Source organism: Apium graveolens, chromosome 6 (genome assembly GCF_009905375.1).
Source record: "Apium graveolens cultivar Ventura chromosome 6, ASM990537v1, whole genome shotgun sequence".
NCBI classification, from domain to species: domain Eukaryota; kingdom Viridiplantae; phylum Streptophyta; class Magnoliopsida; order Apiales; family Apiaceae; genus Apium; species Apium graveolens.
In genome coordinates, this window is record NC_133652.1 from 5353638 (window position 1) to 5367062 (window position 13425).

General features: G+C 33.8%; 1 protein-coding gene and 1 pseudogene across 1 annotated transcript; one reads left to right on the top strand and one right to left on the bottom strand.

The window, feature by feature from the left end:
- Positions 1-2695: 2695 nt before the first annotated feature.
- Positions 2696-9269, bottom strand: LOC141667175 (uncharacterized). Its single transcript, XM_074473568.1, has 10 exons — positions 9148-9269; positions 7614-7968; positions 6672-6916; positions 6250-6334; positions 5952-6137; positions 5699-5866; positions 5389-5604; positions 4227-4398; positions 3197-3368; positions 2696-3096 (listed from the first exon to the last, which is right to left on the bottom strand). Exons 2-10 carry the CDS (start codon positions 7944-7946, stop codon positions 2997-2999), a joined length of 1677 nt encoding a protein of 558 aa, XP_074329669.1. The 5' UTR covers positions 7947-7968; positions 9148-9269; the 3' UTR covers positions 2696-2996.
- A 2486-nt stretch (positions 9270-11755) lies between these two features.
- LOC141664469 (chaperone protein ClpB1-like) lies at positions 11756-13128 on the top strand (annotated as a pseudogene).
- Positions 13129-13425: the final 297 nt, after the last annotated feature.

The following is a 13425-nucleotide window of genomic DNA, read 5'->3' on the forward strand; positions in this document are numbered from 1 at the left end:
TCTACATATCACCTTACTTTAATTATATTTAAATTTTATATAATTTTTGGTTTAAAATTTTAATTATTTTTTTCAAAAAATTCGGCCGTTCGGTCCAAAACCGGACCGAACCGAATTATTTCGGTCCGGTCTGGTCCAGTCCATAATAAAATTTCGGTCCGGTTCGGTCTAAGAAAATATGATAATTCGGTTTTTCGGTCTATTCGGTTCGGTTCGGTCCGGTTTTGGACCGAATCGACCGAGTGCTCAACCCTTATATATCGGGTTTGGTCAGATTTCAATTTAGTGGTTCAGATCGGGTTTCGAGTATTCGGTTTGGTTGGCCTAAAAATCAAATCCGAACCAAATTCAATTCATTTTTGAAAATAAAACCAAATTTGTAACCGAATAGTAAAAATCGGGTTTGATAACAACGTCGGGTATCTGTCGATTCGGAAAATTTTGTCATCCCACTAAACTAGACATGTGTTGTTCTTATTTTCTGATATACGCGCTTGCAGACAAGAGTGTGTTCAATTTTGATTTTTAATAAAATATTTATAATTTAACTTTTAAATTTTAAGTAAATTATATATATTTTTTTTAAAATATAATATTTAAATTTTTTAATAATATCATATTTTTTGTTTTTAGTCAAAATTTGACTAAATTACCCAAAAACGTTAACCAAAATATATAATTTTAAATGAAAAGATGATTGACTTATATGATTGTTTTCTTAAGAGAATTTATCAATGTGAGTGATATGTTCAGAGCCCTTTCCATACATACTATAGATCAAAATATTAGTCTATGCCAAATTGTCGGTCAATGTATTTTTTAGTAAATCATCTACAAAATATTTTTGTAGATGTGTTAAAAAACATCTTACCCATATTTTTGTAGATGTGTTAAAAAAATCACTGATGTTCTACTTTTTAAGAACATTTTTAACAAATTTTTTATATGAGCTTTTAAGTTCAAAAATAGAGATAATGTTAAAATTTGAGCTCCAAAAAATTCTTAGAAACTTTTTAAAAGTTTAAGAGCATCTTCTCTATTCTCAATTCTAAGAGTATCTATCTTAGAGATGTTCAAAAAATCCGAAACCCGAAATCCGATCCGGAAAAAAGTCTGAAAAGCCCAATCCGGAAAAAAACCCGGTCCGGTTCGGCCCGGCCCGCGGGCCTTAAATGGGCCTCCTTTTTTCTCAAAAATCCGGCCCGCCCCGAAATCCGAAAAGCCCGAATTTAAAAAAACCCGGATCGAAAAAGCCCAGTCAAAAGCCCGGTTCGGCCCGGATAAAAACCCGGGCTTTTTTAAAAGCCCGATTAAAAAACCGATTTTTTATATAAAATTTGAAAATATACAATACTTTTTATGATTTTTAAAATAATATATCATAATATTATAAACAATTAAAGTATAAATGATTATTTATATGTTATATTAAAAATAATTATTTATTTCGGTGTCTAAACTACCCTATCTGATATATCAAGATATTATTTTCTCTGGTATTTAAACTAATCATAATTCGAGTTATAAAATATTAAAATATTTTTTAAATATATAAATAAAAAGCCCGGATAAAGCCTGGTTCGGCCCGATCCGGCCCGGCCCGCGGCCTTAAAACGGGCCTTATATTTTATAGGAAGCCCGGCCCGACCCGGTTTTTAAAAAAGGCGGGCCCGATTCGTTTTAAAAAAAACGGGCTTTTTAAAGGCCGGATAAAGCCTGGCCCGTTGGACTTTTTGTGCATCTCTAATCTATGTAGCTCTTAACTTACATTTTATATTAAAATAATACCTTCACTTTTTTTCCGTTTCCCTCTTCTTTTGTCATTTTATAACTTTAATATATTTTTAATTATAAAATAATAGTATCCGAATGCTAAAATTTGATATATAAGAGGATTTCAGATGTGGGATTCCAATAGTTTGATGTTCTTCCACCTACTGATGATTTATCTACTGAGACTAATACTATAAGTTTAGTATCCAGATATCTGGCCAAGACTAATAATTACAAAATTATCAAATATGAATATAAGGGAGGACGTGAAGTTTATGTTTGTGTTTATAGTTAAATTGATCAAAGTTTGACTGATTTTTTTTTAAAATTTTATTAATTGATAAAATGAGAAAAATGTATCATTGGAAAGAACTTTAAATCTAGTTTCATACGTAATTTTCAGATTTTTAAAATAATGTACGTGTAACTTAAAATTTTCGGTCAAAAATTAGTCAATTTGACCGATAAAATAGAAATGTGCCAACTAAAAAAAACGAAAGTATAATTTTAAGATAAAATATTAAATTGGCCCAGTTAATATATCACATCATTTACCAATTTTAACGGGTATCATTTTTTTGATGAACTAATATAAATTTAGAAGTACGTAACTTGAAAAACTCTAGTATCTTAAATATTTTTTTATTAATTATTTATTTAACTTGTATTTGATCAAATAAGTTTTATTTATTTTCCAAGATAAACGAATAAACTCGTCAAATGAATAATTTTTTCCCGTCCCAACATAATAAACACAATGTATTTTTAACCTCGATAAATGAATAATCTCGTTAAATGAATAAAATTAATAAAATTTATCGATCTCTAACATATTCATTTATCGAGGTTGAACTGTAGTATACATATTTACAAATTACCCAAGGTGGGGAAATTGAACATGTAACAAATGGACAAGAGTGCGGAAATCAAACATGTAACTTATTTTATACCAATATTTCACACCTCATGGAGCTAAATAACAAGTTCTATGATTAAATTTTACTACAGAGGACTTGGAATTTGTAATAATTCTATTGATAAAAATTACAAATGATAAATAATGTCATAACAAACAACTGCCCAGAAAGAAATCAGGCAAGAATAAACATATAACAATCTACACAAAGATGGTACCTCCAATTTATCAAGGAAAGTATCAAATACATTACTAATACACAGAATAAGATGAAGTATCAATTTCTGCAACCAATAACATGCAAAACTCAATGTTGTTCTTGCTGCTCGTATATCTGCATATACGTCTCTGAAAGCGCAACCATCTGAGGAAGAGTCTCAGAAACATGCAGATCCTGCATCTCATACCTGTAATGTTAAGATAATAATAACTGTAAGTCTACAAGGAACAAGAACAAGAACAAGAACAAGAGACTAGAGTACATTTCGAATTTAGAAGTTGTATTACCATAATTCTTCCGACTTCCGTTGTACAAACACTCTGTAGGATCCTTCACCTGGTTTTCCATCATGTACAATATTGGCTATCAAGTCGTACTTGGACCTAACCTTTTCCTTCCCTTTTGGAGCTGGGAGTGGGATGTAATCCTTTAGCTCCAAATTTTTAACAGGAAAATTTACTGTAGAAGGAAAGTTCGAGGCAACACAGATTAGACATATACAAAGGTCAGCTTTCATGCCAATCTTAAGCTACTGAATCAATTAGATGAAGCTGAGAATCTTGAAAAATGAATTCATTTTATTAAAAAATAAAGTTGCAAAAATGAGGAAGCTGAAAGAACTTACAGAATATCAAACTCAATGACAACCAAGAAATTTACTTAACACCAGCTGAGTAATTCTATAATGCACACGCAATGACATAGGGTCAGGTCACCCCCCCCCCCAAGAACAGATAGAAATTTATGCTCACAGAACACAAGGCCTGGTCATCAAATCCGCAACTGCAACTGGAGGAAGGGTTGGACATAGTGACGCTGATAAAACTCAATTAAAACCTATGTTTTGAACTTCCAAATTTTTTTGTACATGACAAATACTTCCGGACAACCGACTTTAAAGTGTACATGACAAATACTTCCGGACAACCGAATTTAAAGCATAAATTAGTACATCGTGTGCCTCTCTCCTATATTATTCCAATATAAAATTGCATTAAATTGTGTCCACTGTCCATCAAACCACCCTATGCTAATATAAGCATTTTAGTTTAACTAAGTATATATAATGTAGCTATCTCATTCGCAACTGAGCTGAAAACAAGATATAAATCTAACCTACGATCCTCTTTCATTATCACGTTTACCAGATTGTACATATCACTTTGTAAACATTTCCTCAACCAACCTTGTTTAGTTTGTGTATTTGAGAAGAGGTCTGTCACTTGCAAGTAATTAATAACGAAATCTGACCCAAGCCAGGAATGCAATGTCGCACGTTGTAAGAGATGAATCTTTTCATTAAATAGGAAAAAATACCTAGTGTAGGATTCTTTTCCACAAAGAAATTGTTCCTTGTAAATCGACGCATGTGGAGTATCAGATACTGTGGCAGCTTAGTAACACGGTATCTCATCCTTGCTATACGGGGTCGTACAACTTCTGTGACAGACTCACCATCGAACTTCTTCAGTATGTTAAAAAGAGGAACCTAGAAAACATTCTCACGATGTCAGGAACCACAGCCAGGGAGAGTACAAAACTGGAAAGATGTACAACAAGTGAACTCCTAACAGTTTGGAAACTAGTAAATAAAGGAAACAGGTCCTTCTATAACTTTATTACCATAACGTAGAATATTCCTAAATTATCTATTTGACTAATATATTAAATTACAACTAACATCATTCTTAACAAATAACAAATAAAAATTAATCTTTCAATACCTTGATCCACAATGGTTGGTGCTTTCAACCATTTAAACTGAATTTATTATTATCCCTCTTTTATCCTTTCACTATCAGAAGAATTTCCACAATCATTACTTCATTAGTATAATTACCAAGATTTCTCTCTTCTAAGTGGCTCCAATGTCAAACTTTTAGTTATCCATTGCTGAAGAAAGTAAAACAAGATATCACAGGAAAAAAATCCTGCTTCCTTTTAAACTAATTTATTTCCCTCCTCCTGAGACCGGTTAGAATTTAGGCAGAGTCAAACATTCTAAAGGATAATTGCTCAATAAAAATGTAAATCGTACAAAAATCCGTAGTGGTGCCACATGGAGAGCAAAATATAATCACGGGAAATGACACATTTAACTGTGAAAGAGTATTATTTAATATTTTCTGTGGCTTTTATAATCTATGCAAGAGCAAGAACCCTGTGCTTCCATAACTTTTATATTATTTATAGAAGAAATTATCAGATGTTATTTAGGTTATTACTCTCTCCAAGTTTCTTGTTTACAAGGTGACTGTTCAACGCATTATCCTGTCTCTCATAAGTCATACATGGTTGTAGCCTGTTCCAACTTCCAAAAGACTGAAAATATACATTTTTTCTCAACCCAATGATTTAACTGGAGTGGAATTAACAGGTTAAAACTAAATTGTCTTAACAAATGAGCTTATTATCCCAACAATTAAGATTGGCAAGATATAATTGACATAATTATGAATGATGACAAAAATAGAAGTACCTGAGGGATGATATTTTTCTCCATCACATCCTGAAAAAGTGGCGGTGGTGGTAAGTCCAATCCCAGCATTAGGAATGGCATCCTGCTAGTCTCTGTGATGACATTTCTACCTTCAGCTGCACCATCATTGCCAGTGCCATTATTCAGGACATCTCCGTTCTCTTTCTTATCAGCAATAGCCTTCCCATGCACTTCTTTCACAACCTCAAGCTCTCCCTAGAGAAAACCCAAAGGTAACTCTTTTTAGATTTGTAGAAAGTGAAAGATATTGGATATCTGTCCATGTGGCCAAGATATAAATAAAGCAAACCTGGAAACACTCATGGATAATGCTGTGCTTTTTCTTTGAAGACTTAAGTTTTTCATGAAGTTTATTAAGAAGCCACGACATGAACTCTACGGGGTCAGACTGAGAACCTATTTTGAAGCGTTTTTTACTTGCTTTCATTACCGCCTGTAGAAACTCATGTGGACTCACCTGTACAAATGTGTAACAATATGTAAACAGATAAAATGCCAAGGAAAAAATAACAATAACTAACGTATAGACAGGAGCATCATACCTGTCCTTTAAAGTTCCTAGCATGCCAAATTTTCCGTGTAAGCTCCCCAAAGCGCTGCACAAGAGGAGATTTGCTGTGTGCATAATTTTCAGGGATGAGAAAAAAGTTCCTCAATGGAGTGACACGCATTAAAGATTGAATTGTGACATTCACAAAATCTGTTTCTTTGATGTTGTTAAGTCCCACCTAAACAATGAAAATCATAAGCATCAGCAATTAGAAGCGAAGAGAAAACACCCGACCAATAGAACCAGAGATAAGATGCAACAAGTTCTTGATAGATAATTAAACTGCATACCATTCCCGGAAGATAATCAGATCCATCAAGTGCCCTAGACCATTGCCTATTTTTATCAAGCTGATCAACTTGTTCCCGACTAAATCTGTAAAGAAAGAGCAGATAATATTGTGTGAATGGACTGGTACAATAAGATGACATGGAGACGCGAAAAACAATGAGCATGTAAAGTTACATGTATCCTTCCTATACACCTTAACTTGCGTGAAAAAAACTAGGGGAACAATTTAAGATGTTCTTGCGGGCAGAGGGAGTACATAACTATTAATAATATATCTCCCTTCGTAAATATCCTATACACTCATTTGCTCACTTACAAGACCATACAAAACACATCACAAGTGCCAGAACAAGGCATTCAATCTAGGTGAGCTTTGGAGGAAAATGTCATTTACAAAATCGAAGAGATTAAATAGGCAAACCTTGGATTTAGAACATGTCGAATATCCTCCAACGATGGGTCATTTATTTCATAACCATCAGGTAGACAATAAACTTTCTCTGACTGCATGTTGATATAAACATGGTGCCCAGCTTCAAGGCTATGAGTATATGCGTGAGATTTCTGCCCTCTTCCTTGGAAATACTTCCCACAAACTAAACATGCATATACATTCAAATTCGAGAGAGAAACCGAACAAAACCTTTCAAAATCAAAATCCAAAACCTGCAATTAATCAAGTAAAAATTATTCTACAAAGGAAAGCATACAAAACCAAAAGTAATCCGTAATCAAGATATCGCAAAGGATCTAAAGAGACAATGGCGTAGATACACCAGTTTTATTATAATTCTACAGGGTTGTGGCATCCATAAATTCAATAATCATCAAAGGCTGACAAGAATTGAGCCTGATAAAAGATGAGGTCCCGGTAATTGGTTTAATTGCATGGTGCACAATAATTATATTAATTTATGTTATTTATCATCCATAGCATATACAGTACAACTGATTGCCAAGTAAAAAAAAGATAAGCTATGATTCATAATCCAAACAAAAGTTGGTCTTTTAGGTGCTGGTTGAAAAAACTAACTCGGACAGCGGATGTGTGCAAAAGGGCATTAAACTTCATAACATGAAAATAGTTCATTCTTTTGTTATTGTTTCCTATTATGTGCTATGAATCTTATGACAGCAATTTTAGCCATACAATTACACAGAATCAGGAACACTATGTTCACATTAAAAATGAAGATTTAACAATAATGTGACTGAAGAGCTTTACATCTACGGTAGCTTAGCTTCTTCGAGAAAAACATTCGTCTAAATACAAGAGCGGATGTAACAAAGAAAATCTCATCAATCAATTCAGAATAAGCTTTTAAATCAGAAAAAATACAATAGCATACAATGAATAGAATACCTGGCGGTTGACCGTGTCAAGATATGGGCAGTCCCTGCGAAGCTCAATCATTCGTTTACGATGTCCTTGGGCTACACCTATCTCATCATCATCCTCGTCATCCTCCTCTTCCTCGTCTTCCTGATGTTCAGGACCATTTTCGTGATTCTGTACAGGTTTTTCCAAGTATGCTTGTTCATCATCATCCTCGTCATCATCATCATTGTAAGTAGCAAGAGGCAGGAGCGCATTACTAAAGGCAGGTTGGGGAGGTGAAGTCACAGATGGCTGTAGCATCTTCTGTCTCTTCGCTTCATACTCGTCCTCAATCTTCCCTTCTCTCTTTGACTTCATGTGCTTTATCTGTCTTCTTTCACTATTCATTAATCAATACGTTAGCATGAATACAAATATACAATCTAGCAGCTGAAAACAGTAAAGCGTGTCGCTTCAGATGTAATTCATGCATATCAGACCTCATCTAGCACACAATACAATACAGACGATGAAATTATGAACCACCACTTGTACAATAAAAAACAGTGGACAGGGAAAAGTAGAATGAATAACTTGGATTCACACATAGGAAATGCACTTAGTTCCAATTACAATCCAAAAGTATCTTACTAGATACACACAGCTACAAGTTTCTAAGAAAGAAGGAATTCAGTTAAAGAAAACTGATTAATAACACAATTACGACACAAGGGCAGAAATATTTAAGTCAAACAGAAAACAAATTTATTAATTTATCTCACTATCACAATTTCTATTTCTCTTCATATTTTTTATTCTATCAACTTTTCTTTTAGCCAATTTAGATCCACCGAATATTCCTAATAAAAAAACCACATAGATTCACACAATGACATAATCGGTTTTACCAGAAGATAACACATGTCAGAACGACGTATACGATTTTATATCGAAATGAACCAGAGTAATTCCAGTACTCCTAAGATATGCAGTGTTAAAAATTCTAACTGTTTGAATAAGCATAATCAAGTCCGACAGATAAGGCAATATGCAGCTCTGCTCTCTTATGGTATTCCAAACAAGCTAACACCAACAAGACTGAGCCCACGTGTCTTATCTTAACACAATTATCATATACCATGCATTTTATTAAGAACGAGTACACCGAGCCCAAATTTACACCATCTCAACTAGAGTTCAATCTGTCCTCTATAGTCCATACATTCAAAAACTTTAAAATAACCTATCTGAGCAATCCACGGGCCCGTCCAACGCATTACTAATGTAAAAAATCAAACTAATTCTCAGACGACTTTCATCAAACACTTCATTGGCATTAATCAAAAACTAGCTAAAAATCAAACAAACTGCAAAATACACACAAAATTGAACATGGGCCACCACCAATTACAAAACCCATCAAGATTAAACACACCTCACCAAGGAGAAAAAATTAAAAAAAAAATAAGAATTTAAAGAACAATAAAACCCACAAAAACGAGCGTATTATTCATATAAAAAGAAACAAAGAAAGATTGTATTCTTGAAGGAAGAAATAGAGAAGGGGATATTAGCTGACCTGATAGTTTGAGATTTGTAAGTGCAGCAAAGCCGAAGGCAATTGCAAGAAAATTTACTTCGATTTCCCAAAAAAATGAACACCGAGTTTTATTTAGGGGATTCGTATTATATAGTATCAATACAATTATTTTATTTATACAAAAATTGTAAATTTTTTCTACTATGTTATTTTTCACTATGGATAAAATATCGTGAAGTTCTCGATGAATTACTAATCGATAAAGTAGTAATTTCGGTAAAATAATATTTTTTTCCGGTTCCAATATAACAAACACACTGTATATTTACTCTCATAAAAATAAAAAGCGGACTAAAGTAATTTTTTTTTATTGATTTCAACCATATCACTTTAAAGAGTTTTAACTTTATATTAACATTGATTTATGTATTTTTAAGCAATCATGTTTCTCATAAATTATTGTTTTATCTAAAATTTTAGACTTAATCACTTTTTACGCCTTAAAGTTTGCATAAAAATCGTTCATTTTTATTCTTGAAGGGCTAAAAAGTATCTTTTTAACATTGGCACGAGAAAAAATGGTATAAATCAGCTTGTCTGAAGGTAATAAATATGTTTTCATTGATTGAATCTGATTTTTTTTCTACTTGTTCTACTACAATTTTGAATTAAAGATTTAAGGTTTAAAACATTGTTAAGCCAAAATTTTATTGAGATTTTATTAAGTCTTTAAATAGAGTGACATTGCAATTAAGGGGATTTTATTAAATAGAACGTTTCGAGTTTTTAATTGGATTTTTAACGTTTTTTAGCACTTGACTGTTTAATTAAGATATCATATAGTTATCAAAATCTAGTTAGATATTATAAATGTATATCAAATTATATGATTTTTTTATTGACAAAATAGTAAATTTTGGAAGATTTGTTAATATATTTTATTAATCCTGGCGAGGTTTTATGCGGCTTTCAGAAAATATGTATTATGCAAGTAACTGTCCAATCTTCGAGGCCGAGATTTGACGATATCAGATATCAATTTGGATTTGACTGATGCAACATATTTTGTGAATTCACCTTGTGTTATCAGACGGTGTTTCATTTCCTTGTGTAAGTCCCTCTGGTTAGAAGATTTGCAAATGCTGAAGATTTATATCTGTGTATGTCGCGATTTGGATGAATTGGGGTACTTGGGTTGATATATGTTTGGTGGACCAGATTAATATTGGACAATGACAAACAGTCCAGTAAGAATAGGCTACAAGCCCAATTGTAAAACAAGCATTTTAGGTTTAAGTCCTATATATGCAACATGCTCTACATCCTAGAGGATTTATCAATGAAATGAACTTTTATTGTATCTTTTATTTTCACTGCATTTTATTCCTTGTTCTTAGCTTAACTTCAATCAAAAACCCAAAAATATTGACAAAATCATGACAAATGATATCAGAGCCTGCGATTTCTAGGACATGGCGTACACTGTTACCGTTGATTATCCTTCCATTTCATATCCTTCAAATCAATTCCAGAACCCTAATTTTCATCATTCATACCTACACACACCTTTTTCAACATATATGCTTCAATACACATCACCTCCAACGCCTCCATATCTTATACACCCACTTAAACTGCCACCTCTACCACCACCTCATCAATTTTATACTGCTACCAGCGCACTTGCAAATTCAGCAACTCATGTGCCAGTTTCTTCTATTAATAGGACCTTCTTACACCAAATTGATAGCAAAATTAGTTAGTTGGATAACAAAATCAATCAAGTGATAGATTTAATAGAGGAGAAAACGAGAGTAACAAATTTATTAAATTTGTTGAAAGACGAGGGAACTGTTACTACTTGTGAAATGCCAGTTTTCGGGCCTGTTGATAATGTTTGGCATAAGATGGAGGAGAGAATGACTCAAATAACTCACATACTTGAGAAGACGGGGAAGAGCTGTGAAATTTCATCAGAGATGATCAACGAGAATATATTAGAAATAAAAGTTGAAGCAAATTTGCCCGAAGTAGTCAAGGAGGATGTGTTGGGAATTGTCGAAGACGCCAAAAGAGCGCCCTGACAAAAGAGACATACTCAAATACGTTAAATTTGTTACCTGCAATATTCGCACATCATGTATTTGATGAAAATTCCAAGAGAATATATTTCTGAAACGTTCCAATAGCGACGCCGCAAGGTACAAATTCAGTTATCTACTCTCCCAAACTCTATTGCAATGCTTTAAAAATAGATTATGACAGGGTTGTGGCTTATAAGCTTCATGAGAATGAGTATGGTAAAGTTTTTGAAAATTTTGGTGTTAATCTCAAAAATAATGTAAATGGAACACAAATGTTTGATGGATATGACTGTGATGTGCTTATTCAAGGATTGTATAATCATAAGAAGTTGGTTCTAGTCGAGAGGTCATTTGATGCTGGGAAATGTTTTCTAGTTTTTGATGGTGACATGATATGTTATAAGAAACTACATGAGGATGAGTATGGCAAGTTTGAGCTTATAGCAGAAATTAATAAATACTTATTTTAGTCGGAGTTTCTTGAGAAGGGTATTGGATTTGTTGTTTCATTGAACTGTTTTTGTGGCGATGGTAATCTTTAGAAGAACTGGTGTTTGGATTCTATGTCTGGATTTATACATGAAGAAATTCAAAGAGTTGTGAGGGTTCTTTCGAGAAGAACGAAAAACAATCATGTTCTTATTGGAAAGCCTGGAGTGGGGAAAATAACTGTTGTTGAAGGCCTATCACAGAGGAATGTTAGGGGAGATGTACCGAGTAATCTATATGATGTAAGGCTAATTGCATTGGACATGGGGGTTTTAGTTGTCGGGGCAAAATATCGATGGGGGTTCGAGAAAAGATTGAAATCAGTTTTGTAGGAAGTAGATGAGGCTGATGTGATGGTGATTCTATTTATTAAAGAGATTCACTTGGTTCTTGGTACTGGTCGAACATAAGGGTTTTTGGATGCTGCTAATTTGTTTAAACCAATGCTTGTCAGAGGGCAGTTTGCGTCGCATTGATGCCACCATTTTGGAGGAAAACAGGAAATATGTGGAACAAGATGTTGCGGCTGAGAGGCGTTTTCAACAAGTTTATGTGACTGAACCTAGTGTGCTCGACACAATTAACATCCCCCAAGGCCTGAAAGATAGATATGAAGGACATCATGGTGTTCGAATACAGGAAAGAGCTCTTGCTAATGCAGCACAACTGTCAAGCCGATACATTACTGGTAAATATTTTTCAGACAACACAATCAATTTTATTGATGAAATTTGCGCAAATGTGCAACCTGGTAGTCAACCTGAAGAAATTGATAACCTGGAGAGCACTAGAATGCAACTAAAAATTGAGCTTCATGCCCGTGAGAAAGAGAAACATTAAGTTAGCAAATCTCGTGTTGGAAAGGTAAAAATGGAGCTTGATGATCTAAGGGATAAGATTCAATCGTTAATGATAAAGTACAAAAGAGAGGAGAATATCAAAATATATTCGTCCACTTAAACAAAAGAGGGAGAAGCTTAATTTTAGATCTCAAGAAGCTGAAAGAAGAAGTGATTTGGGTAGGGTTGCGGATCTGAGATGTGGTGCTATTCAGGAAGTGGAGAGTGCATTGATAAGGCTCAAAGGGAATACAGACGAAAATCTAATGCTCACAGAAATTGTTGGCCCCGAGCAAATTGCATAAATTGTTAGTTGATGGACTAGTATTCCTGTGACAAAGCTCGGACAAATTGAGAAAGAGAGGTTGATTGATGTTGGTGATAGGCTTAATGGAAAAATGGTGGGTCAAAACCAAGTTGTTGGTGCTGTTGCAAAAGCTGTTCTTAGGTCGAGAGCAGGACCAGAAAAGGCACAACAGCCCACTGGTTCACACCTGTTTTTAAGTTCATCTGGTGTTGAGAAAACAGAGCTTGGTAAAGCTCTTGGAGAACTGTTGTTTGATGACAATTTTTTGATCAGGATTCAAGTTAAACTTCATTCTCGGTGATAAGGCTAATATTCGAGAATTTGAGAAGTACTGAGATTATTTAAAGTACATCCTTGAGGACAAGTATGTTTTCAAGAGCAAGGCATTGTCACGATTTGGATCAATTGGGGTACTTGGGTTGATAGATGTTTGGTGGACCAGATTAATGTTGGACAGTGACAAACAGTCCATGAAGAATAGGCTACAAGCCCAATAGTAAAACAAGCATTTTAGGTATAAGTTCTATATATGCAACATTCTCTGCATCCTGGAGGATTTATCAAATGAAATGAAATGAAGTTTTATTGTATCTTTTAT

Coding starts and splice junctions, on each gene's coding strand:
- LOC141667175 (XM_074473568.1), bottom strand. CDS start 7,946: ATGAAGTCAAAGAGAGAAGGGAAGATTGAGGACGAGTATGAAGCGAAG. Junction 3,369..4,226: donor GGAAAAGAATCCTACACTAG/GTATTTTTTCCT, acceptor TTCCTTCTACAG/TAAATTTTCCTGTTAAAAAT. Junction 3,097..3,196: donor CGGAAGTCGGAAGAATTATG/GTAATACAACTT, acceptor TTAACATTACAG/GTATGAGATGCAGGATCTGC.